General features: G+C 44.3%; 1 protein-coding gene and 2 non-coding genes across 7 annotated transcripts in view; 2 read left to right on the forward strand and 1 right to left on the reverse strand.

The window, feature by feature from the left end:
- Nucleotides 1-211: 211 nt before the first annotated feature.
- On the forward strand, nucleotides 212-305 carry trnai-uau (transfer RNA isoleucine (anticodon UAU)). Its single transcript has 2 exons — nucleotides 212-249; nucleotides 270-305. It is a non-coding gene; the product is annotated as a tRNA-Ile (tRNA).
- Nucleotides 306-1,680: 1,375 nt separating this feature from the next.
- The window catches only part of rhbdf1b (rhomboid 5 homolog 1b (Drosophila)), a 34,978-nt gene continuing 23,489 nt past the window's right edge, over nucleotides 1,681-13,169 (reverse strand). For 2 of the 5 annotated variants that reach the window (XM_030098426.1, XM_030098424.1), the window contains 16 exons: nucleotides 8,741-8,849; nucleotides 7,607-7,813; nucleotides 5,967-6,089; nucleotides 5,733-5,875; nucleotides 5,392-5,646; nucleotides 5,183-5,294; nucleotides 5,019-5,093; nucleotides 4,318-4,479; nucleotides 4,049-4,149; nucleotides 3,717-3,780; nucleotides 3,458-3,552; nucleotides 3,300-3,375; nucleotides 2,918-3,018; nucleotides 2,689-2,842; nucleotides 2,366-2,589; nucleotides 1,681-2,236 (listed from right to left, as the gene is read on the reverse strand). In XM_030098426.1, coding sequence (XP_029954286.1) covers nucleotides 2,041-2,236; nucleotides 2,366-2,589; nucleotides 2,689-2,842; nucleotides 2,918-3,018; nucleotides 3,300-3,375; nucleotides 3,458-3,552; nucleotides 3,717-3,780; nucleotides 4,049-4,149; nucleotides 4,318-4,479; nucleotides 5,019-5,093; nucleotides 5,183-5,294; nucleotides 5,392-5,646; nucleotides 5,733-5,875; nucleotides 5,967-6,089; nucleotides 7,607-7,813; nucleotides 8,741-8,849 — 2,197 coding nt within the window. In that variant the 3' untranslated portion in view covers nucleotides 1,681-2,040. Of the gene's footprint in view, nucleotides 2,237-2,365; nucleotides 2,590-2,688; nucleotides 2,843-2,917; nucleotides 3,019-3,299; nucleotides 3,376-3,457; nucleotides 3,553-3,716; nucleotides 3,781-4,048; nucleotides 4,150-4,317; nucleotides 4,480-5,018; nucleotides 5,094-5,182; nucleotides 5,295-5,391; nucleotides 5,647-5,732; nucleotides 5,876-5,966; nucleotides 6,090-7,606; nucleotides 7,814-8,605; nucleotides 8,850-11,908; nucleotides 12,686-13,169 lie in introns of those variants that run through there. The other 3 variants (XM_030098425.1, XM_030098423.1, XM_030098427.1) reach the window with 2 other exon arrangements.
- trnai-uau (transfer RNA isoleucine (anticodon UAU)) lies at nucleotides 3,121-3,214 on the forward strand. Its single transcript has 2 exons — nucleotides 3,121-3,158; nucleotides 3,179-3,214. It is a non-coding gene; the product is annotated as a tRNA-Ile (tRNA).

Here is a 13,169-nt window from a genome sequence, read left to right on the forward strand (position 1 = left end):
TTTCTGTGTTCAAAGTTGGGTTGCAGGCTTGCTCTGAAGCTTTTTTAATTTCCGTAGAAATAATAAAACCCTTTTTTTGGACACCAGGCTCATCCCATCCTGTTTCAAGAACCATTTACACAACATTTGAGGTGACAAATTGCTTAGTTTTTGCACTCAAACAAAGTCAGAGCGTTGTAGTAACACCTCGCCCTTCTGACCTTAACTCAGGGCTCCAGTGGCGCAATTGGTCAGCGCGCGGTACTTATAAGACAGTAAACTGCAGAGCTATGCCGAGGTTGTGAGTTCAAGCCTCACCTGGAGCATTTAAACACCCAAAATCAAACTACTGATCAACAGCTTCTTATTCAAAAGTCTTGCAATACAGTGAAAAGTAGCCACTTAGCGAGCAGGGATTGGCTCCACTGCCCTGTGATCCTGAAAATAATAAAGTGGTATAGGAGATCAATGAATGCTTGGAGAAACAACACAACTTCCGAAACAATGTCCATCTCAAATCTTCCCTTTAAGTTTTTTTTTGTGTAGTGTACTGAAAGTTTCCTAGCGGTAAAACTTATAAATGTAACCAAAGAGTGACTGCACAAGGCTCCAGGTAACTGGTCAGTACATAGTGCTTATTGCTGTGAGTTGAGTGCCACTCGGCACACTTAAACAGATCTCAAACTCAAACTTTTAACCTATATTATGAAGTGAAAATAACAGTTTCTTGAAGAAAGCAGTCTTGCAGTGGTATTCTCACTTAAAAGTGAACGATGAAGGAATCTCAGACGTGCATCCATAAGTGTAGGAGTATGTAAAAGAATCTAAAAATATATATCTTTTAACAACAGGCAAAAGGCAGACTTCATATTGTTGTGTTTATTGTCAGGTAGCTAAAACGCCACCACTTTATTTAAAAAAGAAAAAAAAATGTAATTCCTGTGCTATTCACAATAGAGCACATTCACCAACAGGTGTTTTCTTCACAGATGTTACATAAAAACCGTTTAAAAGAAATTGTAACCACTTTTGACTTTTGTGCTTTAAAGGCTATAGGTTCCCATCGTGGTCAGGCAAATGAACAGAATTAGCCATTAAATACTGCAGCGAAAATGTACCTTGCATGGTTTTTGTGGGAATGTGAACAACAGATCCTTCACTGTCAGACACTGTTGACACATACTGTAAACAGAAAGACAACAAATGTGTGGTTGTGTGTATCCGTAAGGCACATTTTGGTGTTCTAGTCATCTCTCTCATACAGTTTAACTCTGAGGGCATCATCCGGTTAAAGGACAAATCGGCTTGAATGTTACTAAAAAAAATGACTGGTTTTCGGATGTCAGTGTCATTTTGGCCACTAAGAGGTGATTTGAAGCCAGGAACACGTCTTTGTAGCCGTCCTTTAAAGGTGCTGTAGGCAGGATTCCGCATCTCCGCTATCTTGCTTAGGGTTACCTAAGCAAGATGGCGATTTGACCCATCTAAGATGGCCATTTGAAACCCAGCACAGCCAATCCTGTCCTGTTTTCTCTGACATCACGCCCTTACGCAAGTTAAGCCCCTCCCACAAGAACGTGCGACGAACGCCCCTCGACCAATCAGGGTTAGAGCCTCATGGGCTCTTCTGATTGGTCAAAGATACCTGGAGCTGTCGAGATTCCTTTTCAGCTCAGAACAGAGACAGATGGAAACGCTGCGCCCTCGCGGTAGTGCAATTATGCTACACTCCTAAAGGATTATCAATGGATACTCTAACGTTTAATCCAAAGAAAACAGAAAAATTAGCATTGACTAGCAAAATCCTGCCTACAGCACCTTTAATAAGTGTGATCATTGATTAGCCCAGCTAGAAATCAGTCACACGCTCGTCCATTCTTCTTTTCAGCTAACGCTACATTGTTTTGTTTCAGTCACAGACCCGAATGCTCTCATGCAGTGTTCATTCCGAGTGGGGTCCGTTTAACCTTTTCAGAAAAAAAACATCTGGACTTCATTGATAATCCTGAAACGCTGCTCGTTGTTCCAGCAGTTCTCATAGTCCAAACGGTCCCACCGCGTTCAGACGATGTGCGCGTTCAGATCGTACTTCTCGCAGAACTTGTCCGTGATGGGGATGCAGGTGAGGTACTCGCACCAGTCGCATTTCACGGGGTAGACGTAGAAGAGAACGGCCAGGGCCGAGAGCAGACCCAGGAAAACCAGCAGGAAGACGCAGATCTGGACTCGCTTCCTGTACATGTCGGAACGCCCGAAGCTGGAGATTAAAAAAAAAAAAAAGAAATACAGCCTTCAATTATGTTTTCTCACAAGAGAGTTAATATCTGACGCCAAAAATGTGGGAAGTGCTAGTCAGAAGCTGCAGTGCTTCATTCTCTCCACTCACCTGATGTACGGGAGGAAGGCAAAGGAAAGAAAGAATCCCGACACAAAGCCGCAAATGTGCGCAAAGTTGTCGATCCACGGAAGCAGACCAAAGGAGAAGAAGAAGACGGAGATGGCCAGCAGCTTGGCGAAGGCTCGCCACGGCCGCTCGAGGATCTGCCAGCTCTGAAACAGCTCCACGAACAGACAGGCCAGGATGCCGAACTGACTGCCGGCAGGACCCACCTGAGGGGGGGAGGGGACAGAAAAGAGCCGGACAGGGACCGACCGGTGAGGTCCAACAGAGAAAACATGTATTTCATCCACGGTGCTGACGGCTTGTACCTCCGCTCTGTACGGCAGAAAGATGGCAGAGGCCAGGTTGCCAGTGATGCCACTGAGCATGTAGATGATGGAGATTCTCAGCCAGCCGGCCAGTTTCTCCAGATCTCTGAGCACCGTCATCTGGAACAGCACTGACACCATGCAGTGCAGGATCCTGCAAACAGAGGAGGCGGTATTAATCAACTAAATCCATTTCCAAACAATGAGAAAACAAATGTATGTGAATCACCCAGCATGAAGGAAGAGAGACAGCCACAGGCGAGAGAACTGATCGGGGATCTCCGGGTTGAGGAAAGGGAGTAAACCACACACATCATCCATACAGGCCACCTGGGAGACGAGAGAGAGAGTGAGGAGGAAAGCCCCTGCAGCGCCACCCTGTGGAGGAACAGCTGAAATCACACAGATCCCTAAATGCTTTCTCATTCACAGGCTCCAGTGGCGCAATCGGTCAGCGCGCGGTACTTATATGACAGTATCCAGCAGAGCAATGCCGAGGTTGTGAGTTCGAGCCTCACCTGGAGCACTTCAGTTTTAAATTGAGAGGAAACAAGCAGAACGACTTGAAGATAATGATACGAAACAAAAACCGTGGAAGTGAATTGTCCTACCTGTGAACACAGAGTCGCCTCCTCATGGAAGTAACCATGCATGAAGTCACAATACTCTCTGGAAGTGATTTCACACCTACAACGCAGAATGAGTGGCCAGTTTGAGCGAGAACTTACGTTCAAGGAAAACGTCTGTCCCCCTGGTGTTTGTTCCTTACCGTCCTTTGGTGCCGATGCAGCAGGGCCGGCCTGTGATGGTGCAGTCTATGTGAGGGAGGTTGGTGTGATTCCCAGAGTTGTATCTCGTACAAATCTACAGATAAAAAGCAAAATGGAAGTTAAAAGCTTCACCATAAGTCAACAATCAGCATTTAGTTTTCCTCTTTGGAGAGCAAAATGTCAGCCGCGAAGTTAAACTGTAACTATTTATATCCATCCTGTAGTTTTGTTGGTCTGAGACGGTACGTTTCTACTCACGGGCCACTGCGTGATATCGTCAGGCCACTCGTGGGGTGAAACTGAAGCCGGCTCCAAACAAGTTCTGCAAAATCAACAGAAATGCTTATAAAAATAAATAATACAAATACAGTTTAGGTTTAGGCTTATTTTTCTGCCTTGAGACTAAAAATGATTTAAAACAAAGGCGGAGATTTACATTTCACGAAAAAATACATTCTTGGAGCTGAACCCAACATCCATGTTTTGCTGATTTTACTGTTGAACACTGTGCTGTTTTTCTGTGAAGCTTGACTTGATTGAAGGCGGTAGCACCACGCTCTTCGTCAAAGCAGCAGAGAGGTGTGGGTCACCTGGGGTCCTGGTGGCAGACTGCACCGTGCTGACGGAGGTTCCCATTTAACGGAAGAGCACTGGAATGCTGAGGCCATTTCACCCACACTGCCAGAGTACTCTGCAGCACCAAGACACACACACACACACACACACACACACACACACACACACAACCACACACGAAGGGATGGTTACACTTCAGAAACAAGCGAAATCATTTATGTTTTGAGCGGAGGCTGTAAACTGTCGGTCCGATGTGGAGCAAAGGGAGCGGAGTTCCACTGACCGAACACTCCTCCTGTAACGTCTGCAGGCAGCCGGAGCGGTCGTTCCTCACACAGCAGCCCGACTCTCGCTCCCCCGCCCTCTTCTCCTGGATCAGTCGGTGGATCTCTTGGTCTTGACGCATGCAGGGGGAAAACTTGGCTCCGAGGTGAATCAGCGCCTCCTGTAAAACCAGCGAAAACATGAAAGTTAGATCATTTTAATGAGGATCCACATGGAAAACGACTACTGTTGAGGGTCGAGCTATTTATTGATTTTGAATGCCAGATTGAGATCTGGTGTCCACAATAAAATACACAGATTCACCTTTGACACTTTGTGGAGCAAGTGAACATGAATGACAGCTTCCATTTTTTTCTTGTTTCTTTAAATCATATGTTAAAACAATAACAACACACCACTTTTCTGATTAAAGAATAAAATTTTTGAAGGATACTGGCACCATGTGGAGGTAAGGATGTGACAAAAGATATCCAATGTGAATTTTAGTCTATTAGAAATGTTTTGGAATAAGTTATGAAAAACAACTTAACACTGTAACATATTTTTATGATATATTCCAAACATTTAATTGTCAAGTTCAATTAAAATAAAGGCAGATATGAAAATATTCTTTAACAACATCTGATTGCAGATTAAAAAGCTGCAGCTTTCTCATTTAAACCATCACAGTTCAACAAATAGAGGGACGATGATACTTACAGAACTCGGTCCGACCCAGAAGTTCTGCTGTTGCACAAACTTAACGTTTTCATAAACTCCTTTGTTCCTCAACACCTACAAAGAGACAGAAAAAAAATACAGAATTGAACAAATGAGTTCCACAAATCAATGAGATAATTATAAAGGCTGTGTAATCCACGTACAGAGTCCACAGTCTCGTGCTGCGAGAAGCCCACCGGGGCGATGCCGTAGATGGTGACGGCCAGGATGGTAATCAGCAGATGGACACATGTGATCCAGTAGGTGAAAAAAGGCCTGGATCGGAGAGGAGGTGGAGTCGTTTTATGTCTCATTAGATGGGAAAAGTAATGAAAAGCGACATTACTTTTTACTCCAGTGGTTCCCGTCTCACCTGTGATCGTCCATGTCTTCGATCTGCCTCTTGACGTAGCTGTCGATGCGCTTGCGGTACGTGCGGTTGGTGAGGCGTCCCACGATGCCCAGCCCGTACGGCCGCTTCTCTCGGGCGAACAGCTTCTTGACGGGAACCACAATTCTTTGCCCGCGCTGCTGGTGGTTGTTGACGCTCACCACCTCTTGTTTGAGGCGCACCTTCGGTTGGACCAAGGAGCCGTCTTTCGCCTTCCGCCACCCTCGCTCTAAAGGCCTGGCAAGAGGTGGAGGCTGTTTTAAATCAAGGATGATAACGCCGATTGCACCACCTAGATCAGTGGAGGAAAGATATGCACCCACAGCATGAGGTGACTCCTCTCCAGCTCACTCTTATCCAGCGCACTTCCTGTGAGCTCGCGCTCATCCAGCTGCTTCAGGGCAGCTTCTGATGGCGTCTCAAAAACCTCGTCAGCGTAACTGGACAACTCGTCCGGCAGGCCCTCCTGCGCGGGAGAAAAACTCATCAAAAAAGACTAAAAGGAATCGCAGTGGTGATCTGCACTGGCTCTTGAAGTGTGTGTGTCCACCGCTCACTCTGGTGAAGAAGGAAGTGTCCAGATCGTCAGGGAAATCCACCGTGTCGTCTTCAAAGAAACTCGGAGGCATGAAACTGCGTCTGCGACTTCTCCCGGTGGTGCTCTCACCTAACGTCCGACCCTTTAAAACACAAACGGACTTCAAGCAAACTTCCTTTAAATGATTTGGAAACAAAATCATGATCATTATTTTCTTAAAACACACATATCCTAGCTGGATTAGCAGAAGTTTAAAGATCTATTGTGATTTCTAACATCCTATAAAGTGAAAACATTGAACTAAAAATAACTACTTTGAACAGGAAAAAGTATATGGGGGGTGGTGATGTTTAAAAAAGGATATTATGTAGTTTGATACCAGAAATAATCCTAATACAGCCTCTATTTAAACTTAGAAAAAAGTATGAATGATACTCGGGGAGCAGAAAGCACACAGACAACCATCTGCATTAAAAACACACAAATCTCTTTAACATAGTTATTATACTATTCTAGATGCAGACAGTGTATATTAGCTGTAGTGAGGGTGTGACTCGCTGTGGGCAGTCTACACATGCCCCAGTTCTGCTGGGTCATTATTAACACAGAAGATATAACAATTTTTCTTCTCTAAATAGTGATAAAAAAAAACTTGACCAGCAGATTATAATACAAAAAGTTGAGATTTAATAGCTGGTTTTAATCTGTGTTACTATGATGTATATTCTCATATCATTTAATTAGAAGTACGAGTCCTCTTGAATCCTTTTCTCTTCCAGTGTTTGAACTCATGGCGTCTCTACTGGGGTTTTCTTTGCACTGTAGGAGCATCACTTGCACTTCTGCTGATGACTTCCATGATACTTTGTTATTTCACTTGTTTTTAGACTTCTTTAAAAGTCTTCTTTTGCATTAAAGTTATCATAAAGAGGCTGAATGAATAAGTCTGAACCTCATACTGATCTATGCTGTAGTAGAGATGTGTCCCAGCTTGTCACACATATTTTTTGAATGCTCGTCTCTGGTGATTTCATAGCAGCAGCATGCATTACTGGATTAGCTTCTGGAATATTCTGTCCAGCAGATAGCTGAGCGTTCATCGTGTATTATCTCGGACCATCTGCTGGTGTAACTCCACCAGTCGCCACCCTCCTCCCACACAGACACAGACGAGCCCACAGTGCTTTCAGTGTTGTGCGCGGTGGGCCATATAGACGGAGTCATCTGCTCTCTAACATATTTTCGCCTGGGTTTAATCCCCAAGCTCATCTCATGTTTTGCTTAATATGACAGCACACATAATGCATGTAAGCCACAACAAGAGGCTTCATACAGAATTCATTCAGGAGGAAACAGGGATAAAAACAATACAATAAATGTATTTTTTAGATTCTTCCCTCAAAAAAAAAAAAAAAACATTAGAGATTAAACTGTCTGTTATCCGGGAACAAATATTACATGCTTTTCATATTGTCATTATAAAATGGGGATTTCCTGATGTGCATTGAGAATATGGAGAAAATTACCATGAGGAAATTTACTCTGAGCTGGCAGTGGATTAACGGTGGCCTTAATGTATGTTCAAAGCACAGACTAAGCGGAGAGTTGTATGCGAAAGCTTTCCTGTATTAAAACAAACAAATAAATAAATGGAGCCACCTTCATCAGTGCTGCCGCGGCTTTCAGGCTCATGACGGCGACGGATTCCCGCTTCCGGCGGCGTGGCAGCCGGTTGAGGGCCGAGCGGGAGCTGGAGAAGGAGCAGAGGGACGCCGTGCCCGGCGTGATGGGGGTCTGCGGCACGCTGAGGCCGTCTATCTCCTCCGCCACGCGGAAGGCACGACCCCGGGCCAGGGGGTCCACAATCTGCACACAAACACAACATGTACACTACGTGTTGGTAAATGTATATATAAAAACATTTAACAGTCAGAGTTGATGTTAACAGCTGGAGAGAAGTGATTTTTTTTTGTGCTAAACTGTGTAACAAATCAGCTGCAACAAACTGTAGCAACAATGTAATAAAACAATACAAAAATTTACAACCATGACGACTATCACACCTAATATATTTATTTTTCATAAGCAAAGTGCACAAAGCCAAAACAGAAAAAGGCTCATTTCAAAGAAATGCAGCCATATTTCTGTGATATTACATTACTGGCTGCAGTTATTCTATTTTGAAAGGATTTTTTTTATGGTACTTCAAACATGGATTAACTTAAAATTATTTACAAAATGTTATTACAACAATGGAGCAAATGTCTCATTACACTATCAGCAAATTATGATGTTATGATGTTAAGTTCTTTATAAAAATAGACAATTAAATTATTGGCAGATATTAAATTATTGGTTGTTACACATTGTGACACTAAAAAAGCAGCAATAAAGTTGCCATACAGACATTATGTGATTTAAAATGCAAAATAGATTCATTAATATGTTGTTTGTTATACTACGATGTTAGTATATTTGACATTAGGCTTCAGTTTTCAAAGCCATCAGTTGAACACGGGAGCAAAGGGGTAAAAACTGGAAGGTAAAGAAAAGGGAATGGAGTGAAGAAGTGAGGGTGAAATATGTGCCAGAGAAAATACTGTGTAACATTCCGAACTACTTTCTCATTACTCTTAAAGGCCGCTGGCGCAGGCCTACCCTCTGCATGGCATGGTGGTGGTGGTGGTGGTGGTGGTGACTGGGGTGCAGGGGTGGGAGGTAGAGGGGAGGAGGGGTCTCAGTGCTGGCCAGGGACAGGTTGTCTTGGCTGTGCAGCTCCATCTCCCTCATCACCTGTGCCTTCAGACCCCCGTACAGGTGGCTGCAGTGCTGCAGGCTCTTCCTCCTCCATCGCTGGGTGCTGTCGCCGTCCTTGCTCACCCCGAACCAGTCCGCAGTACCTCTGTGGAAACGCACGGGCCCGGTTACAGCGGTGTCAAGATGGATCCAAAGGTACGACATAGAAAACTCAGTGAAGTTAAAAAAAAAACATATTTTATCTGTTTTATCTATGTTGGATTCAAAAAATGGAAGAAATGTTCTTCTTAATTGAATCAACCACTAAGTTCAAGAATTGAGTATCGCTCACAGTCCAACAAGTATGACTTAATATCAATAATAACAGTTAACGAGACAATGAGACACGCTCCAAAGAGGTTGGTCTAATATTGTAAATGCTGAAAAAGCATCCTGCTCCAGGTGAGGCTTGAACTCACAACCTCAGCATCGCTCTGCAAGTTACTGTCTTATAAGTACCACACGCTGACCGATTGCACCACTGGAGCCTGTACAGCTCTTCCATTACTGAGATCTCAGAACCATCCACCCACTCCTGACATGCTGCTTCCTCTGTTTGTATCACTGTCTTGACCTCCTTCTTTTCTACAATACGGCAAAGCTCATGGTGCTTTCTGACGTTTTGCTTATGCTCTGAGAGTGTCTTTCAGAGTTTATTGTGTAACGACTGCACTCACTCAAAATAATATTTTTTTTTTTTCTGGAATAGTTGTTGATTTGTGATCACTGAATTTTCTCTGTATAACAAGATGTGCGCTGCAGAAAGAATAACTGAAAGCTCTTGCTGATCCCTGTGAGGCGACTGAAGCAGTTTCATGAAGACCGGTTCAGAATTCATTGTAAATTTTGAGCAGCTCACATCACTGCAGTAAAATTAGTTTCACTGTAATCATTTTTACAATTCAGCTACAATGGGCCGATTAGCGATATGGATCTGTTGTTGAATACTGTCACGACAAAAGATGAAAAACATATTTGCAGAATGTTTCTGTTTGCAGCAGCAGTGCAGCAGCAGCGGCAGCGGCAGCGGCAGCGGCAGCGGCAGCGCGGCAGCGGCAGCGGCAGCGGCAGCAGCATAAATCTAGAAGTCTTAAGAAGAAATCATTGTAAAATAAACAAACGGAGGGTGGCATGATCAATTATTCTCTGAAACGTCTGAGCTTGGTTCTGTTTTTCAATTCCACCACTGCCTATGTTTGCACAAGTGCAATTTAAGGATGTTTCTCTGTTTTATTTGGTGTTATGTGAATAAAACTGAATTGCAAACAATTTTACAACTTAGAATTTTGAACTTGAAAAGGCTACATAGCAAGAAAATAAAAGATTCAATTCAAGACTATAGTTCTGTTTTTTTGTTTCTTTCATTGGTGTCTAGTTGTGATAACGTGAGGAATTCACATAGTAGCTCATCCCTTTGTTTGTTCAGCACCGGGATTCAAACTCTGGACTTCCGGAAGCACAGCTGCTCCCTCTGTGTCTATCTGTTGGCCACTTGAGCAACAATGAAACGTTTCCTTACACGACTCGCTGCCCTCAGTTCCATCAGCAAAAAAACAAAAAAACAAAAAAAAAACAGCTGCATTCACACAGTGGATGACCTGACGTGGCTCAGTGTTATTACATTAAAGCACCAGTAAATGGACAGGGAGGTCTCCCTTTCCAAGAAACAGTGCCTGAGTGTGTGTTAACTGAGGCGGGGGGGGGGGGGGGGGGGGGGGGGGGGCGGGGAGCTCACACTTGAAAACTGTTTAGAGAGCGGAACGTTCAGTAATAAACACTGGAGTCTCATCATCAAGAGCAACGGCAGCTGGGGAAGCCTTTTAAGGTCACGCAAGAGCAGCGCGGGGGCGGCACAACCCCGACTGCTGTCCCTCCAGAGAGAAATGTTTGCGGGAGAGCACACAGGTTTGAGAGAGAACCAGGAAAACGGCAAGAGGGCAGCAGGTAAACAAAGTGGAATTAGAGCGAGAGGAGGTCCAGGTTTGCATGGTTAGAGCTACGACGTGCCTGTCACAAATCCACGCAGTGAACTCTGATGGAAAAGCTTGGTGCAGACCTCTTTCACACCACATGACCTCGTTTGTTTAGGAATAGCCCTGGTTATTTGTCTAATTGTACACAAGTGCCGACAGGCACGCATGTCACATCCACCCGCACGTCACATAAATAAAACATTCACGACAAGCTGACGACAGGCCAGAACTATCATACAGCCGCGATTAAACCAGCGGCATGCATCATGGATTAACTTTCGTAGCCCCCAGGTAGGGCTGGTGCACACGAGGCAGCGATCCGCCGCACTGTAATTATAGGCGTACACGATATTCATTTCACTGCAGAGAAAGAACCGAGGGGCAGAGTTTTCCTCCACCGAAACCAGCACAACAACCGGACAAATAAAGAAGAAAGCAAACAGACCAGCAAATCCATTTGAATACATAATATATAATATAAAAATGAAATGACAGCATGGATCAACCTAATATAAAACATACAGTGAGGCGCTGTCCTTCACATTTTCTCTGTTTCACTGAATATAAATACATTTAGCTGTTTATACAATCAAAAACATTTATCTTCATTAAATTTTAAAATCTGTGATTTTCTTCTTTTAGGAATTCTTTTATGATTTCTTGCATATTTCAAGTCTGACGTTGTCATAATAGGTATGAAATACAACTAAGCACACACATTTCACCTGAACCTGACACCAATCCAAAAGCAACATGTTTTCTAAACGTAACAGCAAGATAGTGTTAATAGATAAATAGCCTTATTCAAGCAGAGATGACTAAAAAGTGAAATGTTTCTGCTGGTGGATAATAGTGATGTATTTCTGAATCTGCAAAATTAACTATGAGCAGTTCAACAAATGTATAAAGCGGACAATTTATGGTGTGATGCAGCACTTATTTATTTTTCAAGTTTCAATTCAGAGATCAGGTGTGTAAATGTAGTGCTGCAGCCTTTTTCAAAGTCTCCATCATAAGATTAGCTGCAAAAGCAACCATGATCCAATTTAGTAATGTAATGAATGTATGACATCCAGATGTTAGTAAATTAAACACACCCTGTCCCCTCATTTAAACTCTACAATGCTCAAATCTTCCAAAATCTTACGACTCTTCAAAGAAGCCATGCACAAGAGCCCACACGCCTACCCACCTGTCCAGAGAGCTCCAGGAGGGGTTGGGGCTTTGGGTCATACCTGCCTGTGGCGGGGCTGGTGGAGCCCAGTCGCCTCCATCAACGGCATCGCTAACACTTGTCCCGGCTTACCCCCCCGACCCACTTTAAACCCTGATCACACATGCAGCGCTCCATAAGGGGATTTCCAGATATCCAGGCCGGCTGTATCTCACTGTTATGTAAAGACCAAAGGATCAACACGCGTCCAGACTCTGTTCAGACATCCCAGCTGAGGGAGCTCCCGGTTAACCGAAGGTTTGAGGAAAGCTGGGAAGCAGAGTGATCTCTGAGGGGAGCATCCCGATGCAAAAAAAGATCTCCTCAGGATGTTTCTTCCAGACGGAGCTGCTCATCGGATGTACGATGAGCGGGGAGGATCTTCCTTGAACTTGTGTCACCAGCGTGCAACAGAAGTTTCCATCTGACTGTGTGTGTGTGAGTGTGTCAGCGGCTGGCCGGCCTCCCAGTATCCCTCCTCCACAGTTCTTGTGACCTACTGGGCAGAGATGACAGCGGCTCTGGTCCTCGTCAAACTGAATATTCCCCCCGCATCCACGGCCCCAGTCATCACTATCAAAGGGGCCCTTCTCTCTTCCTCTCCGTCTCTCTCTGCCGTCTTTTTGCAGGAGTGTGTGTAAACACCAGTTGTCGTTCGAACATATCAGCCTCCACAGGAAATGGGAGATCAGAAGGAGTGAGAGAAGAAAGATCATCGTGCTTTTAGAGTTTAGGAGGGAGGAGAGAAGGTAGGAGGGTACTGGGACATGCCTCAACATGACCACAGACACACATCTGCAAGCACTCACACACACATACACACACACACACACACACACACACACACAAACACACTCGCGCACAAGGTTTAGCCTGCTCCTGGTTTAAACTCCTCCTTGCCGTGCAGTTCAAAGACGTCCAATTGAGCGTGCAAACCTCACAGCAAACGCCATCATTATGTGCTTCAGTGTGACGAAATGATAAATTATTAGCACTTTAACAGTCGGATCTGTTAAAGCGAAGAACTGAATGACATGAAAAGCGACTCACTTAGAGCCCCGCAGATCAGCAAGCACCAGGGTGTTCTCCCAAAGAGCGTACAAGCCAGGAGTTCACGGCAAATCACACACGCAGACACACACTTTGTTTCAATAGAGAAGATTTATCGTCTCATTCATGGACTCCGCTCTGAAGAAAGTACCACACACACACACACACACACACACACACACACACACAC

This window comes from Salarias fasciatus, chromosome 8 (genome assembly GCF_902148845.1).
Source record: "Salarias fasciatus chromosome 8, fSalaFa1.1, whole genome shotgun sequence".
Lineage (NCBI taxonomy): Eukaryota > Metazoa > Chordata > Actinopteri > Blenniiformes > Blenniidae > Salarias > Salarias fasciatus.